The following is a 23068-nucleotide window of genomic DNA, read 5'->3' as shown; positions in this document are numbered from 1 at the left end:
TTCGCGATTTCCGCTTTACTATTCCTCTAACTCCGCCCTCAGCCACAGGTGATCGAAGTTAATATTTCTAGAACGACTGGCTTCTGTGACCCGCCTCCACTGGCCAGTTCCTCTGCACCGCGGGTTCCAGTTTGAGGCTGGGAGGACCTCCCGCAGAGGGGTTTTCCCCACCCTTCCTCCATGTTCCTCCCGCTCCAGAACCATTGCGAGCACAACCGTGAGGGGCTCACAAGATGGAGCCAGCTGTGCCTCTGCATTGGCGGTTTCCAGGTCATTTACTCACGGTCCTGCTCTGAAAAATCGATCTCATCCACCATTAAATCGATTACGCAAAATGAAAAAGAAATCGATCCAAAATCGATTAAATCGATTTTTTTACCCAGCCCTATAGACCAATATAGGCTTCTCCAGAACCTAAAGCCTCTGTCTGCTTCAAATGGACAATAGTCCAAGGGTTTTCAGTTCTGTTTATGTCACAGACTGAATTTGGTGATGATCGACTGTTGCTGTTTTCACACATTCAGCTCCGTTCATCTTTTTCTCTATAATGTGTCCATATGAGAGGACGAGGCTGAACGTGGACAGCAGCCATTAAACTGGGGGTAGGATTTTAGCAGAGGTGAAAGTGGGCGTGGCTATAGATGTCCACACCTACTTTGGTGCCGATTGGTCACTGTTCTGGGCATTCAGCTCCGTTCATCTGTTTTGTCGTTCAGTGTTTTTGAATGTCCTTCTTCTGCTGCTGTCAGAACAAAACAGACCAAACCACCTCTGGATCTTCCTCTGGGTCTGACAGCTGGAGCAGAGGAAGGAACTGAAAACCCTCTGACTGACAAACAATGGACTGATCCACACCTCTGAGTCTGATTCTTCTGCTTTTGGGTTTTTATGGCGGTTGCCAAGGCAACAACGTGCACTGTGTGCTGGTGAAATACACCAAATTTAAGCAATTTAGATTTATTATTATGGGCTGGATTTATCTGTGAAAATTTTAATAATCGGAATAATCTGAATGACGTCATTTTTTAAAAAATATTGGACCGATAATTACTGATGTCAATAGTTATTGTGCATCTCTAGTAAAAAGAAGATTTAAAATTGAACTCTCTTAATTCTAAACGAGCAACAGGCAAAACATTACCAGACAAGAAACAAAATGATCAAACGTGTGCATTTCTCCTCCCTATCAACACAGTACGTTGTCAAACAGATAAGTCCTCGATCAGTGACGGCAGAATGTCTGTTACAGGATCTGTTGTGTTGCTTTTGCTTTTCAGGCCACGTTCACTGATGTTTATGACAGTTTTGACCAGAGCTCGTATTTCTGCTCACACTGCTGCTCTTCCATATGGATGTCCCTGTTATGTAATGTCCCACCTATAGATAGAATATATTGACATGACTCACAGAGTTAGCGTTAGGTCCTGGCCACGGCCCCCTTCCCCCAGGACCCCTGAGGAGCACGAACAGACACAGTTGGCAAAATAATAAAGGCAGATGAGAAAAAAAAATAAATCACACAAATAGTATTCAGTTTTGTACTGATATTGTACAAGATGGAACCACGACAAGTAGCATCAGGAGATATAATCAACAGAAACTAGAATGATGGATTTCTACACCCAGGGTTCCTACAGGTTAGTTCAATTTAAGAGTTTTAAGATGACTTCAAACTGAATTTCATGCTCATTTCACAGCCTATTTTACTCCTAGAATTTAGGAAAATGAATTATTTACTCCAATGCCTTTTTTCCCACTGTTCCCAGTTGAACTGATTTCTTGTACAAGGTGCAGCGAACTTCAAACACATTCCTCTAAACTCATGTCAACCAAGTGGAGACTGATGGTTTCTCCAGCCAGGCGTCATTACATGTGCACGTCCTCATGCTTAAATGTCCCTTTAAGTTCCCAAAGTCGGTTTTCTTGAGCGTCGTGCGTGACTAACGGCTGAATGTGTGTTGGGCTTAATTTTCTGTGATCATTTCTGCAAAGTTAGTGAAAATCGGTTCCTAATTTCAATATAAATTGTCGGGTTGGAACGGGTGGAACCCAGTAGACTAATGTTACTGTCTTTGCAGTTTGGACATTCAACAGTTACATATAAACACAACACAGTGAACAGGTTTATGGAAACAGAACTGAAGACCTACCAGATCAAATTTAACAGCTTTTAAAGAATTTTTTAAGATATTAAATGCAGATTTGTAAATTTAAGATGTTTTAAGACTCCATGGGAACGCTGTAAACTACGACATGCTTTACTGTTTTGTCGTTTCACTCATGTAAATGTTTGACAAGTGCTTGTCATATTCTGATCATAAAATAGAATTTATAATCATCTGGTTTCTTCAACATCCATTCAGGACCAAAACACAGCCTTTAAAACATAGAAATAAATAATGATTTGACATTTACTGTGATAATTATCGATATCAGTTGATATGCAAATGAAAGAACTTCTCCTGATTCAACTGTGCCTGTTTTCTGAAGGAAGAAAAAAACAAAAAAACAAAAACAAAATACGCAAAATTATCTATTGCCAAAGCAAAATCAGTCAATCTTGTACTTGTGGTGGATTCAGTTGTATATAAAAAAAAAACACACAGATATGATTTTGTATGTATAAAGTGAGTGTGTAAGGTGTGACTTACATGTTCATTCCTGGCATTGGACCCCCCATGGAGTTAGGAGGTGGCCTCATGCCTCCATAATTCTGAAAAACAAAGACCATTCAAATTAAATACTGATTTTTGGGAAGATTCATTCATTTTCTGAACCCGCTTTATCCTCACTAGGGTCACGGGGGTCGCTTGGAGCCTATCCCAGCTACATAGGGGCGAAGGCGGGGTTCACCCTGGACAAGTCGCCAGTTCATCGCAGGGCTGAACATGTAGAGACAAACAATCACTCTCACATTCACACCTATGGGCAATTTAGATTAACCAATTAACCTATTAGTGCATGTTTTTGGATTGTGGGAGGAAGCCGGAGTACCCGGAGAGAACCCACGCAGACACGGGGAGAACATGCAAACTCCACACAGAAAGGTCCCACCCCCCGTCGACTGGTGTTGGAATCGAACCCAGGACCTTCTTGCTGTGAGGCATGAGTGCTAACCACTGCACCACCGTGTCGCCCGTGGGAAGATGTTCTATGTAAGTCCTGACAGCACACACAAAACAATGACTCAGACCATTTAGGATGGACATGAATAATTTCAGTGAACACAGAGAAAAACTGACAAAAACAAGGCTTATTCTCCATCAGAAAGCACTAGATATGTTAAACTGTACATTATTTTTATTTTAGTATATTATACTATTATATTATGAGTTGTGTGTAATGGGTAGGAGGTAGAAACATTGAAGTTAATACCAGAGCGGCAGAGAAAACAGAGTGGCGACACCTCCGTACACTGTCTGTTTTGCCTTGTTGTATGTAAGCTGATGAATGAATGAATTTCCCTCAGGATCAATAAAGTATCTCTCTATCCCACTGTAAAAAATGGCAGATGAAAAATGGACCTACTTCAGGTTCTGGAGGCGGGGCCAATACTTCCAAACGTTGAGTATAGCAGTGTTGGAACACATTAATTTCTATTTGTGCTGATCTACCAACTCCAGCTCTAAGTTGATCAGATATGGTCATCTTTCCACTGATCCAAAGTATTTCCTATATTAGTGACATTTTTGTTGTAAATAGGGATGTAATGATATGAAAATTTCATATCACGGTTATTGTGACCAAAATTATCACCGTTATCATTATTATTGCTTTATTATTGAAATTGTGCTCAAAATGTTCAAAAAGTACTTCTACACAACCTGAAATAATTTAACCAAGTTATATTAAAAAAAAAAAAAAAAAATTAATAAAATAATTGGCACAATGTTCCTTCTGTGTCAGAAACATTCAAATATTAACCCTTAGTGGTCTGAGCCTATTTTGTCCGTTTTTCAGTCCTTTTGATTTTGCCTTTATATACTATATAAACAAATGTTTACTATACCCATGTTTGGGATCTGTTTTTTTCAGCACAACTTCATCTATATCATCTGTCTATTACTTTTTTTTTTCACTTTAACCTACTATATCAACACAAAAGGACAAAAAACACAAAAAATATATAAAATCCAATTTGAAAAATGTATATAATTTATTGCATAAATAACACACAGATGTTTAACAAACCTTTTCAAAGACTTTAAAAGTGAATACTGGTTCCAAATATTAAGCATATACAATTAACATTGTAATAAATTAAAACCATACTCAAATATTTGACATAAAAGCAGATCTTTACATAGGCATTTTCTCTGGAAAAGTGCGGTAATCAAACATGGTTATCATGATAATTAGAATTTAAATGGTAATACTAACTGCAATTTTACCGCGGTTTATCGTTATACTGGTAATCATTACATCCCTATTTGTCATTTATTAACATTTCATAATGACATGTGATGCCTGTAAGTAATTAATAACTATTTGTCCTGCGCTCCTTTCGTACACCTACGACTAAATTTAAGGTGTTCATGGTGCTAAAGTCAGTCCTTTCAGTGGTCAACCCCATTATTAAAGTACAACTGACACCAACATACATACAGTAGAGACACAACAGTTGTAAATACACTTGTGTGTGGTTTATTTGTATATTTACCTACATTAACCCACTCACTGCTGTCTGTCCCATAGAAGAACATGACAGAGCACCCTTTGTTTGGAACTATTGAGGCTTACATGAACCACCTGATCACCGTAGCAGTGACATCAAAGCGTGCCACAACTCTCTCTCTCTAAGGCTCTGGTTTATACTTCTGCTTACTCCTTTTCAAATGTGGGAATAGAAGGAAATGGAAATGTGCTGTGGAAGGACTGTGAATGTTGAACACGTTTCAAATAAATACTCTTATTATTCTAGAGGATGTGTGTTTGACTGACCTGTGGGCCCATGGCCATTCCTCGAGGGGGGTTCATTCTCATTGGTCCACCCATATTAGGATGTCCTGAAAAGAGCAGAACCACAGTTACACATCGAACGAAACACAATAAACACACATACATAAGACAGATCGGCGCTGCTTAAGTAAATCCACATATGTCTGATTCCTTTAAGTCAGGAATTAAGACGATGCTACAGACGATGCTTTGTTCTAATCCCATTAGTTGGAACCCTGCGGCCCCCAAAGCTGGAACCTGCTGCTAAAATCACCTCAGACACAACGAAAACAGGTTCAACAACTACTGCACTTCAAATGCAATAAACTAAAAAAACTAAGTAAAAGAGCCACTATTTTAGTTGCTGCTTTATGGAACATGTTTATGAATAGATTACTATAAAATATTTCTAATATTTCCAGGAACAAAATAGTAACAAATTGCGTGGTGGACAAAACAGAAAACAGATAAAGTAGGAAAAAGACCCACTTCAACGTATAATGATAAACAAATAACACAGGATGACAATGCAACATGAAAATAAATACTGTAATATTCAACAGATGATTCAAATAGTTCTATTTGAAAATGGTCAATCAATTTTAGAATGACTGGAGCAAATTTGTGTTTATGTGCGTTGACATCAAAAATGATCATTTTAACCCTTACAGACCCAAACGTCCACCTTTAACCCTTAAAGACCCAAACGTCCACCTTTAACCCTTAAAGACCCAAACGTCCACCTTTAACCCTTACAGACCCAAACGTCCACCTTTAACCCTTACAGACCCAAACGTCCACCTTTAACCCTTAAAGACCCAAACGTCCACCTTTAACCCTTAAAGACCCAAACGTCCACCTTTAACCTTTACGGACCCAAACGTCCACCTTTAACCCTTACAGACCCAAACGTCCACCTTTAACCCTTAAGGACCCAAACGTCCACCTTTAACCCTTACAGACCCAAACGTCCACCTTTAACCCTTACAGACCCAAACGTCCATCTTTAACCCTTACAGACCCAAACGTCCACCTTTAACCCTTAAAGACCCAAACGTCCACCTTTAACCCTTAAAGACCCAAACGTCCACCTTTAACCCTTACAGACCCAAACGTCCACCTTTAACCCTTAAAGACCCAAACGTCCACCTTTAACCCTTAAAGACCCAAACGTCCATCTTTAACCCTTACAGACCCAAACGTCCACCTTTAACCCTTAAAGACCCAAACGTCCACCTTTAACCCTTACAGACCCAAACGTCCACCTTTAACCCTTACAGACCCAAACGTCCATCTTTAACCCTTACAGACCCAAACGTCCATCTTTAACCCTTACAGACCCAAACGTCCACCTTTAACCCTTAAAGACCCAAACGTCCACCTTTAACCCTTAAAGACCCAAACGTCCACCTTTAACCCTTACAGACCCAAACGTCCACCTTTAACCCTTACAGACCCAAACGTCCACCTTTAACCCTTACAGACTCAAACGTCCACCTTTAACCCTTACAGACCCAAACGTCCACCTTTAACCTAAACCATCTACTGATCTAAACTGTTTAATTCCTGTTGATCTACTAATCTTATCAATCCATGTCAATAATTGGTGTCAAATACAGTTCTTCATTTTTTCATGGTCCTCAGATATGACCATATTTGGACGTTTAGAGGTTCCATAGTTACCGTGGAAAGACAGTCATCTTCTACAACATTGATTCACCAGTCAAACCCATGGAGTTGGATCAATGACAGTGGATGGACACACTGGGTTTATGTTCAGTTAACGACAGATTGGACTGATAAAAACAGTTTCCTCATTCATCAGGGTCGTTTAAAATTTTTTCCAGCACAGCCCATTATCATTGCAGTCAAATCCATATCTACAGGAATACAGATACTCATGGCTATTTTTTCACTTTTTATCACAATCATGTATATTGTAATGTGTATTCTATAAACTTCTAAAATGATGTTTCATAATAGCAAAAAGTTTAGAAATTAAGGAAGAACATAAAGTTTTATCCAAAAAAAGGGAAGCCACTTGGTGTTCTTCAGACACACTTGCACTGAGACAAAGATACAAATGTACCTGGAGTCAACCTGAGAACACCTGGGAATTTACTTTTTTTGACAAAGATTTATTTTTATAAATGTATCCCTTCTCTGTAAGTAGCTTTGGCTGGATATCTAACCTGGCACAGTTAATATTAAAGATAAATAAAGAGATCACCACACACAGAATTCTAAGCACTTTTCAGACCCTGAAAACACAACATTGAAATTCAAGGATTTTGAAGGATTTCAAGCACCTGTACAAACGCTAAGTGTCATCATTAACTTGAAGGAGTGAAAGAGAAAATATGAAAAACAACAACAACAAAAAGACTGTGGATTGAACTGAAGATAAATAAATAATAAATTTGTCATAAAGACAGTTAACGGTGAACGGCAGGAGCCCATCGGTCAAAGGGCTGCTGTACCTTGTGGTCTTGTCGGATCCAAACTGTTTGGCAGGAGAGGTTGAGATCCAGGGATTCCCCCAGGAGGCTGTAAACACATCCAATCAACACATCGAATACAGTCTGATACCAAAACTAAAACCTGAACATGTGCATATAAAACAGACAGGCAGGACCAGAGCTGTACCGACCTGATTTGGCATTCGGAGTGAGGGCCGTGGTCCACCTGGATACCGAGGTGACATGAAAGGCTGAAAGAGAGGAAAAAAACATATTTACATTATTGATAAATCTGAAAGCACTGGAGGGTGGGGGGGGGGGGGGGGGCACAGCTGGACACAATGTGGCTGGAGGATGGAGGATTCAAGACTCAAAGTGTTTTATTGTCACATGTACAATAAAGAAACAGGCTTCCCTGTACAATGGAAATTGTACTTTTTGTCCACACTGAACGCCAAGAGAATTTAAAATATATAAAAATAAAAACAGAATAATTAACCTCGGAAATGCAAACTAATTAAACAAAGTGGCTTTTAAGAATGACATACAAAAGACAATGAGTATAAAAATGAAAGTGCAGCAGTGACAAAAGAAACACAAATGTAAATATTTTCTTCATAAACTGAAACGGCATTAAACGGACGATCAATGTGCTCTAGATGGCATTTCTGCAGTTTGTGGTTGATAGTCGTAAAAAGATGGAACAGAGACGGTTCCAGCTGCTGACCACACAGAGAATTCTGTCACAAAGAAAGATGTTCCATCTGTTTATACTGACATCGATGACTGATGATGATGGAACAGGTCTGGAAGGAATGGACCATTACATAGGAGAGTGTTTACATCACTACCGATTACAACTGTGTTTAAAGGGGGAGGGGCCAAGTGCAAGGAACAAGGGGGAGGGGCCAAGGAGGAGGACCAATGGGGTGAATTGGGATTAGGCCCATATATTTTTTCTTTAAAATTCCCTTTTTTAAAGTCAGGTACGACTGATTTAGTTCATGTTGCTAAGCAGTTGTTAGGGGGAGGGACAGGAAGCAGCCTTTAATGTCGGGAGACAATGGGCGTGGTCAGTGTTGTCCTCTGGTGTCAGTTTGACATCACAGTTATTACATTCTAAAAGGAACAGACTAGCAAAAACAGCAAACTGATATGATCAATATTTGGGCAGATATGAGTTATTTTGAATCCAATAGTCTTATAATAACGTTCCTATGCCCATGAGTGTTGACAGGATGCGCAGTACCACACTGCATGATGGGAAATGAAGATAAAAACAAGAATGACGCATTTGCTAACTTCAGTCCCAAGATATCGGTATTAATATATTAACTGTCGTTTAAATTTTAAAGAATGATTTACCAAACAATTTTTATGTCAGTACTAATAAAATATAAACTAACATCTTTTCCTTAAAGGTGCGGGAGACTTTCGTGACCAATTTTTCATCAGATCTGTCAAACCTCAGTCATATCCTCAGCATCATGAATCGGTAAGTCTTTCTGATTACTCACTTGAATCTCTTGCATCACGGTGAACAGTTTCTTAGTTCCATCCACCATAAACAGACCATGTGTTGACAAACAGAGCCGGGAGGGAACTCGGGCATCTGATGAATTTTGTCGCGTAGTGCAATTGTGGGAAAGGGAGGTTTGTGCAGCCACCTGCAGCGGCAGCGCAACCATATGGTATTATATGGATGAAAGAAAGACGCGGAAACGGCTGAAACATGGAAACGGCTGGAGGAATATGTATAGAGGGAAGAGAGCAGCTGCCGCTGTCAGGTGGCTGCGCGAACCTCCCTTTCCCACAATGCACGTCGTGACAAAACTCTGAAGATGCCTGAGTTACCGACTGACTCTGTTTGTAAACACACGGTTTGTTTCTGGTGGATGGAACTAAGAAACTGTTCACCGTAATGCAAGAGATTCAGGTGAGTAATGACAGAAAGACTTAAAGATTTGTGATACTGAGGATATGACTGAGGTTTGACAGATTTGATGAAAAATTGGTCACGAAAGTCTCCCGCATCTTTAAAGTCAGCTCTATCCAGCATCAGAACAACCACATCTAGAACCTGTGGTTCCACACAGGTCAACGCACTAGTTCTGTATAATAGTGGGATAATACTGTGCATGTAAACATAGTCATGGTACTGTTTTTTTTTGTTTTTTTTACCTTTAGTATAATGTACAGTAGAAGTGAGGGTGGGGTCTTGCAATTTTAATTCCTCTTGTTTTTAGATGTGTCCTCTTTAATTTTATTTGTGATTTTCAGACTTTTTCTGGTAATTTTACATAAAAAGCAAGAGAGAAAGAATGTGCGAAAGAAAGAGCAAAAGAAAAAGAGCCGGAAAAGAAGACTCAGCAGAAAAAGAAGAAAGTAAATGATTAAGATGGTATTGGATTGAAAAGTGGAGCAGCTAGAATATTTACATAAATGTGCAATGTATGAGTAGTTGTGCAAACTGTCACAGATAAATATGTTCAATGTGCAAAACTGTCACAGATGAACAGTCTGATACATGTGCAATCACTGAGTTTAAGACCCATGACACTGATAGGACACACATCTGCACAGAGGCCCAGGGGGTGTGTATGTGGACTGGGTACTGGTGTGTGTGTGTGTGCGTTTTGTATGTCTGTGTTTGTGTGTGTGTGTGTGTGTCTGTGTGTGTGCGTCTGTGTGTGTGTGTGTGTGTGTGTGTGTGTGTGTTGTGCGTACAGGCCGGTCCTGCTCCTCTCTGTGGGGGTGCATGTAAGCTGATTCTGGTTCTGTGGTCGGCCTGCTGTACTTAGAGACACCTCGGGCCAACAACACTGTTTGAGAACAGCACGGACACACTTCCACCCCGAGGTTTTTCAAACACTAGACAGAAACCAGAAACCACAAGAATGAAGCGCAGGGCTGCTCGGAGCTTCCTTTACATCCATGCCGACACGTTGATCCACTGTCGTCAAACGGGCGCACGTTCGTTTAACGTCACTGAATGTGTCTGAAGCAAACCTGACAGCACAGAAATAAAGGGAGGTTTCCATGGAGCCTGTCATGTAGTTTATTTATAAGGAGCAAGAACAGAAAGGCAAGAAGGGGAGGGGCTTAGGCAGATTAGTGTGTGACCCCCTCCTCACAGAAGATGCTCCAGGGGAGGGACAAAGGAGTAAATTATTCATCCCACACAGGCACAGGCAAGTGTGGGCCTTGAACAGGAACAGGGTCGGTGTCTTCTGGATGCTCAGCCTTTTTCTATAAGGGGGAGGGAGGGAGTCAGCGGGGGGGATAGAAGTCAGTAGGGCTGGGTTATTCTGTTTTATGACTACAGTTTTTAATGTTCATTGTCTACATTTGTGAAATGTTTCTGCTATTTCACAACTTTATTTCTGTATTATTCAGTAACAGGGTTCAGACACATTTTTCAAGAGCATTTTTAAAGGTGATTTTCACATTTTTCCAGCACACCACCTTAAAGCTATGTATGACTTTCATCACCAATTTTCCATCAAATCTGTCAAACCCCAGTCATAGCTTAAGTATCATGACTCTGTAAGTCTTTCTGTGATTACTCACCTGAATCTCTTCCCTCACAGTGAACAGTTTCAAAGTGAACTCCACCCTAAACAACCATCTGAATAATCACAGAAAGACTCAGGGATTTGGGAAACTTAGGCTATGACTGAGGTTTTACAGGTTTGATGAAAAATTGGTGACAAACGTCATATGCAGCTTTAAGGCTGGGGTAAAATAAATACAAGGGTGGGCGATATGGCCAAATTATCATATCACGATTTTTATTACCTCCGCCAGGAGGTATTGTGATCACTTTGCTTTGTGTGTTTGTTTGTTTGTTTGCAACTTTAGGGGAAAACTGTTCCACCCATCTTTCCCAAATCTTCCCCACAGATAGGCCTAGGCCCTGGGACCAACCCATTAAATTTTGGGCCAAGTAGGCCAAAGTTCAAGGTCACAGCAAGGTCACAAAATCTACAATTTTCCTATCTGTCATCATTGAGACATTTTCCAAAATTCATCAAAAATTCAAAATGACTCCGATTAGCCTCCAATTTGATCCACCCATTGCTTATAACAATATCTTGTATCTGGCCCAAAATTGTCCACATCCACTGTGGAATGTGGACTCTGTGGACATTTCAATTTAACATTGAAAATCCCATTTACCACACATTTTTCATTGTAACTCAACAAATATTGATTGAAATTTAATATAATTTGACATACACATGACTGGTACCAAACTTCAACATTGTACAAAATATTGTTCCGCTCCATTTCTCTTCCGTTACGCTCTGTTGACTTTTGTTATTTTTTTATTACCATGTTTGACCGCAGTTTTTCTGCTGTATGGAACAACCTTGAAACTGTTTAATTTAAAAAGAAATAGTCGATTCACACATGCACACCGTTCGGGGTGCTTGGCGGAGGTTTGCGTTTTCTGAACACTTGTTATAAAATAAAATCACAATCTCAATTTTATCGCGATTTGTCACATAGATCTTTGAGACTAATTCGCATATGTTTTTCAGTTTAAGGTCAGTGCTTCCGCTCCCTCCTTCCTCCGTTGGCTCCTCTTGTGTCTTTACTAAATGCTTGTGTACCAGTTGTTTCCTTTAGTTTAACTCTACCTGTTTCCTCTGTCTGTGGTGGGGCTGGTCTAGTTCAGTTGGACTCATACTGTTTGGGTTAGGGTCTGTCTGTGGTGGGGCTGGTCTAGTTCAGTTGGACTCATACTGTTTGGGTTAGGGTCTGTCTGTGGTGGGGCTGGTCTAGTTCAGTTGGACTCATACTGTTTGGGTTAGGGTCTGTCTGTGGTGGGGCTGGTCTAGTTCAGTTGGACTCATACTGTTTGGGTTAGGGTCTGTCTGTGGTGGGGCTGGTCTAGTTCAGTTGGACTCATACTGTTTGGGTTAGGGTCTGTCTGTGGTGGGGCTGGTCTAGTTCAGTTGGACCTCATACTGTTTGGGTTAGGGTCTGTCTGTGGTGGGGCTGGTCTAGTTCAGTTGGACCCTCATACTGTTTGGGTTAGGGTCTGTCTGTGGTGGGGCTGGTCTAGTTCAGTTGGACTCATACTGTTTGGGTTAGGGTCTGTCTGTGGTGGGGCTGGTCTAGTTCAGTTGGACTCATACTGTTTGGGTTAGGGTCTGTCTGTGGTGGGGCTGGTCTAGTTCAGTTGGACTCATACTGTTTGGGTTAGGGTCTGTCTGTGGTGGGGCTGGTCTAGTTCAGTTGGACTCATACTGTTTGGGTTAGGGTCTGTCTGTGGTGGGGCTGGTCTAGTTCAGTTGGACTCATACTGTTTGGGTTAGGGTCTGTCTGTGGTGGGGCTGGTCTAGTTCAGTTGGACTCATACTGTTTGGGTTAGGGTCTGTCTGTGGTGGGGCTGGTCTAGTTCAGTTGGACCCTCATACTGTTTGGGTTAGGGTCTGTCTGTGGTGGGGCTGGTCTAGTTCAGTTGGACCCTCATACTGTTTGGGTTAGGGTCTGTCTGTGGTGGGGCTGGTCTAGTTCAGTTGGACTCATACTGTTTGGGTTAGGGTCTGTCTGTGGTGGGGCTGGTCTAGTTCAGTTGGACTCATACTGTTTGGGTTAGGGTCTGTCTGTGGTGGGGCTGGTCTAGTTCAGTTGGACTCATACTGTTTGGGTTAGGGTCTGTCTGTGGTGGGGCTGGTCTAGTTCAGTTGGACTCATACTGTTTGGGTTAGGGTCTGTCTGTGGTGGGGCTGGTCTAGTTCAGTTGGACTCATACTGTTTGGGTTAGGGTCTGTCTGTGGTGGGGCTGGTCTAGTTCAGTTGGACTCATACTGTTTGGGTTAGGGTCTCTGTGGTGGGGCACCTACTGGTATTGGTTTGGGGAAAAGCCAAACCAATTCCATACAATGGAGGTGCAGATCTTTTTAGGAGGTGTCCGTTTGTCTGTCAGCTGTGACTCCACTACACTGTGAAATCCTCGTGACCCGCTGTGATGCGTCTGTGCGTCTCATATAACTCCATCCAGAGCCGTTGAATCCTCTATGGCTTCTAGACCATTCCACCGTCTCTCTGCTTTGTCGAATCGTTCACACGATCTAATCCTTCGCCATCTAATATCATCACATCACACACCCCTAAACACATATCTACAGGAATAGTGAATGGGCTGAACTTATGCAGCACATTTTATGCACCTTCAGCGCTCACATTCATCCATTCATACACACTCGAGGTACAAGCAAAAAAAACATCCTTTACACCAAATGCTTTCTCATATAAAGGTTGCACCAGCTGGAACACCATCCCAGTGGATCTCAGGGAGAGCCCCACGTACACTACTTTCAAAAGCCAGATTAAAGAACGGCTAAGAAACAACCAAACATGTGAACACTAGCACTTTAAAGAGATATCTGAATGTTTATTTTAATCTCTGACACATAATGTATTGTCTTTTAAGTAGTAAATGTTCATTTTAGTTCTTGACATGTACTATATTGTAGTGTATTGAACTGTGCTGTTTTCCAATGTATTGCACTGTCTTGCTTTGTGCTGCACTTATTACACTATATAGTTTTGTTTAGTTTAGTATTGCATGGATCTCTGTTATTTATTATGTGGGGACTGCGGATGAAAATTAGCATTGGTGCTAACTCCGGCATATTTACATGTTTATTCTGAAATGGCATGTATAAATGTGTTCATTAATGTGCAGTCCCGTCTAAATAAAGATACATACAATACAATACTCATACACCTGGGAGCAATTTAGGGTTCAGTGTCTTGCCCAAGGACACTTTGACATGTGGACAGCTGGAGCCAGGATTCAAACCGCCAACCCTTCGGTCACTTGACGACCCATTCTACCGACTGAGCCACAGCCACCCGTGGAATATGATGAATACTCATGATTATGTTTATGACTATTTTTGTCACTTTTTTATCACAATGATGCCCACTGTATCATGCTATAAACATCTAAAATGAAGTTTCATAACAGCAAGAAGTTTAGAAATTAAAGGAGAACACAGTTTTATCCCAATAAAAGGGAAGACCCTTGGTGTTCTTCAGACACACTGGAACCAAAGAGATAAAGATGAAGATAACAATGCACCTAGAGTCGACCTGAGAACGCCTGGAATTTACTTTTTTGACATAAAATGTTATTTTTCAGAATGTATCACCTCTCTGTGAGTACCTTTGGCTTGACATCTAACCTGGCAGAGTAAACATTTAAGATAAATCAATAAATCATATCACAGAGTTAAAATTACAAGCACTTTCACGTACTTCAACTGAAATTCAACATTTTCCAGACCTTGAAAACACAACATTGACATTCAAGCATTTTCAAGGATTTCAAGCACCTGTACCAACCTTGAATAAGAACTGAGCGCTCATTACCTTTGTCTTCATTTAATATTGAGACAATCAGAACAAAATTAGCACTCGATCATAAAGGCTGAGACAACAGGTCCTGCTGTTTTCATCCGTTTCCTGTTTCACATTAGTTTTGTTTCGCTCAGTCTTTCAGGACCATGTTTGTTGATAAAATCATTTATATTTTGTTGCACAGAGACTCGGTTGCACTCATGCTTCTTTATTTACAGTTATAAGAAATCAGATTATTCATTTGGCTTGTTACATCTCTTGCTTCTTTGCATCATTTTTCCTCGTTACTCCTTAATTTTTTAATTTTTTTTTGGGCTGAATTCTGTCTTTTGCGTCCATTTACATCACTTTGATTGTATTTCTTGTCTGGTTTCCTCTTATTCCTTTTTCCTCTTCATCTTGTTAGGACTCCTTCATTGAAAGTGTCTAGTTTCCTCTTGTTTTTTTCTATTTCTTTTCCTATTCTGTCGTTTTCCTGGGGTAGCATTTTTATATATATTGGCATAATCTCATTGTTTCTTATGAATAATTTCTTCAACTTTGACTCCAGACCAAACGGGTCAGGACGAAGAGTTGACATTTAATGATGACATTTTTATTGCCCGGCCCTAGGAGAGAGAGAGAGAGAGAGAGTGTGTGTGTGTGTGTGTGTGTGTGCGGGTGAGTGGGGGGGTGGGGGTGGGGTAGATTTAGAGGGAATAGAAGAGTGTTTGAGAGATAGTGTTTGTATCTTACCTGGCCGTGTGGTCCCATCATGGGGTTGCTGGGGTTGTGAGGGGGGGGCTGTGCGTGGGGGGACTGCTGAGAGCCGGGTGGTCCCTTTAAGAAAGAAGAGCGATATCAGAGAGGGGAGGGGCCAAAAGGGGAGGGAGGAATTACCCCGTTTAATTAGAAGGGGGTGGGGTGGGGGGGGTGGCGAGGGGGGAGTCTTTCAATGTTGAAGAGGGAAAAAATAAATAATAATGACGATACATAAGACTTTATTAAGAAACAGTTCCAGTCAATGTTCAATTTCAGTGTATTGATCCACATTTATGTGACGTAACATTCATTTATGCATTAATAAGCATTCATGATGGTAATCTGATCATTTTAGAGATTATTCAAGTTCACAGTGATGGAAGTATCATTTACTGTCTTGCTGAGCTATATTTGTTTTACCCAAGATTTTCCATTTTAATCACACATCGATTCTGGAGAAGCTGAAGTTTCTCTACCATTAGTTTAAAGCAGGGCTGTCAAAAAAAATTTAAAAAGTAAAATAAAAATAAATAAATAAATAAATAAATAAATAAATAAATAAAGCAGGGCTGCCAAACTCATTCTAGTTTAGGGGCCACATTTAGCGAAATTTGATCTGTAGTAGGCTGGACCAGTCAAATAATAATAACATATAAACAATATCAACTCCAAACTTTTCTCTATGTTTTAGAGTGAAAAAAGTAAAACTACATTATGAAAATGTTTACACCTACAAACTATCTTTTAAAACAATGTGAAAAATAAATAATGCACAGCTGCAGCTCTGTTGTCCAGCCCTCATACAAACATGTACGACAAATATCAATCAACTCTTCGTTATGTTTTTTGAGTGAAGAAAGAATCAAGAAAATGTTTACATCTACAAACTATCCTTTAAAATATGTGATCAACATGAACCACCATGAAAAAGCTGACATTTCTTAAGAAAAATAAGTGCAGTTTTACCATTATTCTGCTTCAGTTTATCATTTCTACATGTTTATTCTAACGTACAGATCACAGTGGCTCTACAAATACACAAAATATTCAATAACAGAGAGAATATTGGTCCAATTACACTCCTTAAAACATTCCAGATTATTAATATTTCTTCAGGTTATTCTTTTTTTTTTGTTTTTTGAGAAATTATAGTTTATTTTAGCATAAATACAGTAAAATTACATGAACATGTTTACATTTACAAAGAGAGAAATTTGGAGTTGTCATTATTTATAGGTTATTATAATCGTATTTTACTGATCCGACCCACTTTAGATTGAATTGTTCTGAATGTGGAACCTGAACTAAAATGATTGTTCTTTTCTTCAGTGTAATTTTTGCATTTCACACATTCATCCCCTGGACCAGACCGGACCCTCTGGCGGGTCATTTTTGGCCCCCGGGCCGCATGTTTGACACCCCTGATTTAAAGCCCAAATTAGACATCTAAACTTTGTGAAGCTACCTCAGGCCCTTTACTTGGAAACAGATGCATTTAAGTCTATTTCATTAAGACATGATAACATGTTCTGAGTTAAGGACAAATGCAAACGTCTGCACGTCCTCACATGAAGCGGAGAAACTCCATTTTTGTTGACTTTGTCCATTTGATTTACTGTTTCATTAGGAGGGAATCATCTGCTCTTGTAAGAACATACATTATGATTTCCAATATGATCATACTCCAAAGTACAACTTCATACATCTTTGGACATCAGTGTCCACTATGTCTGACGACAGACCACTTTATTAAACCTATTTCAACCAAGACACTTCGTCCACGAGTCAAGGTGTGTTTTCACAAGAGACAGGAACTTTTTCAGCATTTGGGCTGAATTATCTCTGTCTACAGTAAAACAGGACACAAATGGGTCCAGGTTCCATAAAGCTCAGATCATCCCGAACATTTTGATATAAAACATTTGGGTTTTGTGTTATTTACAAGTACCTTAAAAAGATTGAAATTAACCCTTTCATGCATGGTGGTCACTACAGTGGACAGCTATTCTACAGCTGTTCTTCTTGTATATTCAGGGGTTTTGTTGTTTTAATTCCATATCAAGTCAACACAGTGGACACTTATGCACCATCCCATACACTGTAATTCATACCATTACTGTAACTTTACTGTTCTTGATAAACCTGATCTGCACTAACATGTTTGAGTGTAAATCAATTGCTAGTTGTTATTAGATGTAATTAACAGTTTTCTTAAACAAAAAGGGATTTTTTGGCATATTATTGCCATGAAGTGAGTAATAACTAGTATTAGAGTATGGATAATTGAGTGAAAACATCAGATTAGTTGCATTAAAAATGGTTTTATCTCATAGTTTTCACACAGTTTATCACTTTCTGATATTGTGTTTTAAATACATGTTTCTTTGCTTCAAAAATTAAATGCATGGTGTCCAGCTGAGTGGACATTTTTGTAACAGAATAAAAAATAGGTTCATTAAAAAAATCTCAATCAGATTGTTTTTTCATGCCTAAAGAGGAATAAAAACACTGAGGAAAATTTTTTTTACTAAGGTTCTCATAATTCATGCATCAAAGGGTTAAGAAAGTATGTAGTAATGAAGAAAATACCCGTCCACCTCTTGAGAGTTACTGCTAACTACTGCCTTAATTACTGTTAATTTATGTACATAATATAAATATGGGGTTATAGAAATAAACAAATATACAAATATAGGTCAAAATAAAGTTACTGTCCCAGCTAACGTGAAGACAGTTTCTACAATAGACATTAGGTAACAGTTAGTGCTTATTACTGCATTAACTACTGTTCATTAATGTGTCGTCCAAACATGGAACTGACTTCACATCCACTGCCCATTTACTTTAAAGCCTCCTTTAAATATGACCAAAGGGACAGTTCTCACAATCCACAAGTCATTATGTGTAGTTTTTCTCTGGACCACATGGGGGCAGTGTAGCCAAACATTCCTGGCAGTGGTGCAACTTCACCCCCCCCTAAAAAAAGGTTATAAACAAGTCCAAGTTTGAGTTGGTATGGAGTGATGACTGAGAGGCTGTTGGAGTGGGAGCACCCCCCCACACACACACACTATTTGTACACACTGCCGCGTTACTGCTGACATTTCACCCCCACACAAGAGGTGAATGACCCCTAATAAATAAGTCATTATACAACATTCTGTCTTGTGTCAGTGCCTTCTTGGTCTTCTTTTCATCCCATTAACAGGTCCATTTACAAGGAACTCAGTATCATTTTAGTTTTATTTCACCTTTATTTAACCAGAAGTCCCACTGAGAATAGAAATCTCTTGCATGGGAACCCTCACATCCTAAGTCATCCATACTGTTGCTCAAAATCTGGACACACCGACAGACCTCAAACTCTACTGACTGAAACAGGGGTGTCAAACATACGGCCTGTGGGCCAAAACCATTCTGCCAAAGGGTCCACTCCAGCCCCAGGGATGAATATGTGAAATGTGACAATTTTACTTAAGATATTAACAATCATTTTAGTTCAGGAGCCAAATTCAGCCCAATTCAATCTCAAATGGGTCAGATCAATAAAATACTGTTATAATAACTGACAAATAATGACAACTCAAAATTTTGTTTTAGTTTTAGTATAAAAAAACCTGTAAAATTCCATATTTACATTTACAAACTATGCTTTCACAAAAAAATGTGAATAACCTGAACAAATATGAACAACACAAAATGTCTTCAAAGAAGTGTAACTGGACCAATCTTCAGTCTGTTCTTACATATTTTGTGTATTTGTAGATCCACAGTCATCTGTACGTTAGAATGAACATGTCTAAATGATAAACTGAAGCAGAATAATGGTAAAACTGCACTTATTTTTCTTAAGAAATGTCAGCTTTTTCATGGTGGTTCATGTTATTCACATTTTTTAAAGGGGAGTTTGTCGATGTAAACATTTTCTTTGCATGAGGTTTCTTTTTTCACTCAAAAAACAGTGAAGAGTTGATTGATATTTGTCGTACATGTCTTTGTATGAGCGCTGGACAACAGAGCTGCAGCTGTGCATTCTATCCATCTATCTATAGATATATATCTCTCTTGATAGAACGATAGAACAATAGATAGAACGATAGAACGACAGACAGACAGACAGACCGATAGATAGATATTTTAATATATTCCTCTACTTCTATACTTTTCGTGGTCGTTGTCCTTCATTCCAGAACCAGGTGAAACAGGTTGTTTGTAATTTTCAGACATGTCCGTTTCACATTTTGACTATTTTTTTTCACCTATTCAAACAATCGTTTAATCGGATCACAGACAATAATTGTCAGATGAATTGCTTCCTAAACTAACCTCCAGCTGCAGCTCTGTAGTCCAGCCCTCATCCAAACACATGTCAGTGCAGCGTCTGTCCAACATGTACCTGGGCAGGTGTGGACTCCAAATGTCACTGAACATTCTGTGATTTTACACCTGAAAACAGTCGTCTACTACTCAAAAGGAAAAGTGTTTTCCTGGGTCATCTCTTCCATTTCTTGCAGCACAACATCAGCTGGTCTTATTTAGTGGAACTGGTTCAGTATGACTCCAACATTCAACCCTAAAATCTGAATCCACTGTATTTGAAATCACAATGAAGTCCCCTGAGCACAAACACACAAACGTTGGCCAGTCTCACTCCCCCTCCATGGTTATAAATAGCACTTGTACGTGTCTCTTCCTCACCCTCTCCCCAGCCTGTCCCCTGCTTATTCACCCCCCCACCCCCACCCATGACCATTCCATCAGCACATCGCCTCACAACCACTGTATGGTCTAAACAAGCAGTGGGCTCAAATCCTGGTGCCACTGATCTCTCCTCCTCCTCTTCTTCTTCTTCATCATGTCACTCCATTTTTCTCTCTTACTCCTTTCCTCCACCTCATCGCGCCTCCTGCCAAATGCCAGTGCTGTCCATCACACCGCTGCCTCACCGTCCAGTGTGTGTGTGTTTGTGTATGTGCATCACACTCTGTTCTGTCTTCAGACAGCCATCTCCCACACTAAAAACCTTTTCCCTTCACAGAGCCGGGACAGGTCGGAGACGAAGATGGAGATGGAGGAGCGGAGGAAGAGGATAAATACACGGACGGCTGAATCACCCAGAGCTCTGACGAGAGGGAAACCACAGATGAACCGAGCCACAGATGAGCCTCCGAGGCTCTGCTGGGTGGAAATATTAGAAGAATCTCCGGCTTTGGAGGGGAAAATGGATGAGGGGCAAAAAGGGGAAAGTCCCAAAGGAGCCAAAGTTTGAGCACCGGTCCTGTCCCGCATTCACAGACTGCAGTGGGCCTGTCACACTTACACAGCCGTGACCAATGTCTCCGCTTGGAGGTACAAAATCAGCTGATCAAACACAAATGTCAGATTTCATCTCCATTTCGACATACATTTCCACAGTTTGACATTTGATCTGTGCTTTTTTAACCCGTGTGCGTATATGGCCGTGTGTGTGTGTGTGTGTGTGTGTGTGTGTGTGTGTGTGTGTGTGTGTGTGTGTAGTCACAAAGTCCAAACATCTGATGTGTAACATGTTCCTGTATGTTTGACAGGATCAGTGTACTGACAGAATGCATGTTTGTGTGAGAGTTAATGGCTTCTGCTTGTTTTCTACCAGCTTATTTGAGTTGTTTTCATTTGTTTTAATTAATGCACTTAAAATGATAATGAAGATATTCTGTTCTAAATGTGACCCTTGTTAGTGACGACAGCTTACTTCTTTGATTTTGCCCAATGACAGCTGAATAAAAGAGCGTCTGCTTTAATCTGATGTTAAAATACTGAAGGATTTTGTCATTTCTGCTCCAGAAACAAATGATGACAAAACTGATGGAAAATATGAGTAAACGACAGACAAAAAAAGCAAAAGGCACCAATTGTAACATTTAACAAAGTATAGTGAAAAAAATGTAACGCTTTTCCATTTATGCTCCTGAAACAAAATGTAAGACGTATTAGATTCCACTGTGTTACAGACTGAGGGATAAAACACAGAATTCACCTGTTGATACCATGACTGTTCTCATTTTACAACAAAGAAATGACTGAGATAGCTACAGATAAATAGATATTCATGTACTCAATTAAGTTACATTAGCCACACAACTTGTTTCATTGACATTATATTAAGACAGCTGGGCTAACATTAGTTCTGTATTCATCTGACATGTTTTGATGAAAGCCACTGGTCCAGTTCCCTGACTGTTATGGCATTACACTGTATTTATGATTCCTTTAATATCTACTAAGGATAACTGTCCCAAAACAACATGGTAAAACTAAAAAAAACAACAACCCCCCAAAAAAAATGTTGTCACTGAAATCCAGCAAAAGGTTTGATCTTAAAGCCAATGTAGCTTAAAATCAATATAATATATAACCCAAAATAAAATAATATGGGATAATTCTAATCAGAACTGATCTGGTCATTTTAATGACAACTGTTTGATGTGACACTTCTGTTTGATGAATTCATTCAGTGACAAGAAATCTGTTTCCATTCACATTTACCTTTGATCAGTACATCAGCTTTACCTCCTCTCCCAAATATTTATTTACGTATTTTTACACAGTTTCACATTTTCCCCCATTTTTTTGATTCCATTTCTGGCTTTTACAGTGCAACTTTAGAATTCTAACAGAAACAGGAGGATGGAAACAATGCAGCTGTATATGTGCTGAAGCTCGGTCAAAGCACATATGGTTTATTGATATTGTGTTGACAATTTCAAGTTGTGACATAGAGGTTTATATTAATGACGTTTTGAGTCGAAAAATGGCAGGTTGAGCAGCAGTTAACTGAAGACAAACAACACTGCAATAAATTGTTTTGAATTTCTATTTATGTTGCAGGAGGAGAAACAGGTAAAAGCGTCTGAAATACATACTTTCCCTGTAACTGTCTCCTCTTGGTCCAAAGCATAAGGCTAAATATGAAGACAGATGAACCTGAGGTTTGCAGTCACAGTAGAGTCATGTCTGAATCGGAACTGGGATCAGTAGGCCTGCAACTAATGATAATTTTAATCATCAATTAATCTGTAGATTATTCTAATAACTAGTCGATTTGTTGGATAAACACAAACAACTCAATTCTCAAAGGTCGGTACTTAACCCAAAGCACTATAGGCTGCAGAAAAGTCACTGATGATTCCATCCACACAACGGCTTCATGTTTAGTTCTCAAGCACTAACCCACTACCTAGACTGGTTATGGTCAGAGACTAGCCAGATATAGTCTTCAACCAGCTCCGGTTGGTAACGTTAGTCTGGTAGTCTGATAAACACAGATGGATGAAAGCATCATAATTATGACAACAGTGTCTAGCTAGCTAGAATGCTTTAAGTAATCACGACATGTAGGCTATCTTAAGCTAGGTTTATGTTCCCATTGGACATGACAGCCCCGTCTGCCAGAAATGTGGTACGCCGTGGGATTTTGTCCATTTTTTACTCCATATTCAAGTTTTGTTCCATAAACGGTACACTACGTCTGGTCCAAACGGGGCTGTCGTGGCCGCCAGAACAGAATGTAAACC

At 39.8% G+C, this 23068-nt stretch overlaps 1 protein-coding gene across 1 annotated transcript in view; it reads right to left on the bottom strand.

Moving 5' to 3' along the window:
• Positions 1 to 23068, bottom strand: part of LOC115413837 (single-stranded DNA-binding protein 3-like) — an 82038-nt gene that overhangs the window by 16363 nt on the left and 42607 nt on the right. Inside the window, exons 5-10 of the mRNA XM_030126951.1 lie at positions 15510 to 15593; positions 7589 to 7648; positions 7419 to 7485; positions 4942 to 5006; positions 2652 to 2713; positions 1408 to 1453 (exon numbers count right to left, since the gene is read on the bottom strand). Of these exons, the coding sequence (XP_029982811.1) occupies positions 1408 to 1453; positions 2652 to 2713; positions 4942 to 5006; positions 7419 to 7485; positions 7589 to 7648; positions 15510 to 15593 (384 nt within the window). The remainder of the gene's footprint in view (positions 1 to 1407; positions 1454 to 2651; positions 2714 to 4941; positions 5007 to 7418; positions 7486 to 7588; positions 7649 to 15509; positions 15594 to 23068) is intronic.

The sequence above is a fragment of the Sphaeramia orbicularis genome, chromosome 22 (assembly GCF_902148855.1).
Source record: "Sphaeramia orbicularis chromosome 22, fSphaOr1.1, whole genome shotgun sequence".
In the NCBI taxonomy this organism is placed as follows: Eukaryota; Metazoa; Chordata; class Actinopteri; order Kurtiformes; family Apogonidae; genus Sphaeramia; species Sphaeramia orbicularis.
The sequence above is the reverse complement of the archived record's forward strand: the minus strand, read 5'-3'. Positions and strand labels throughout refer to the sequence as shown.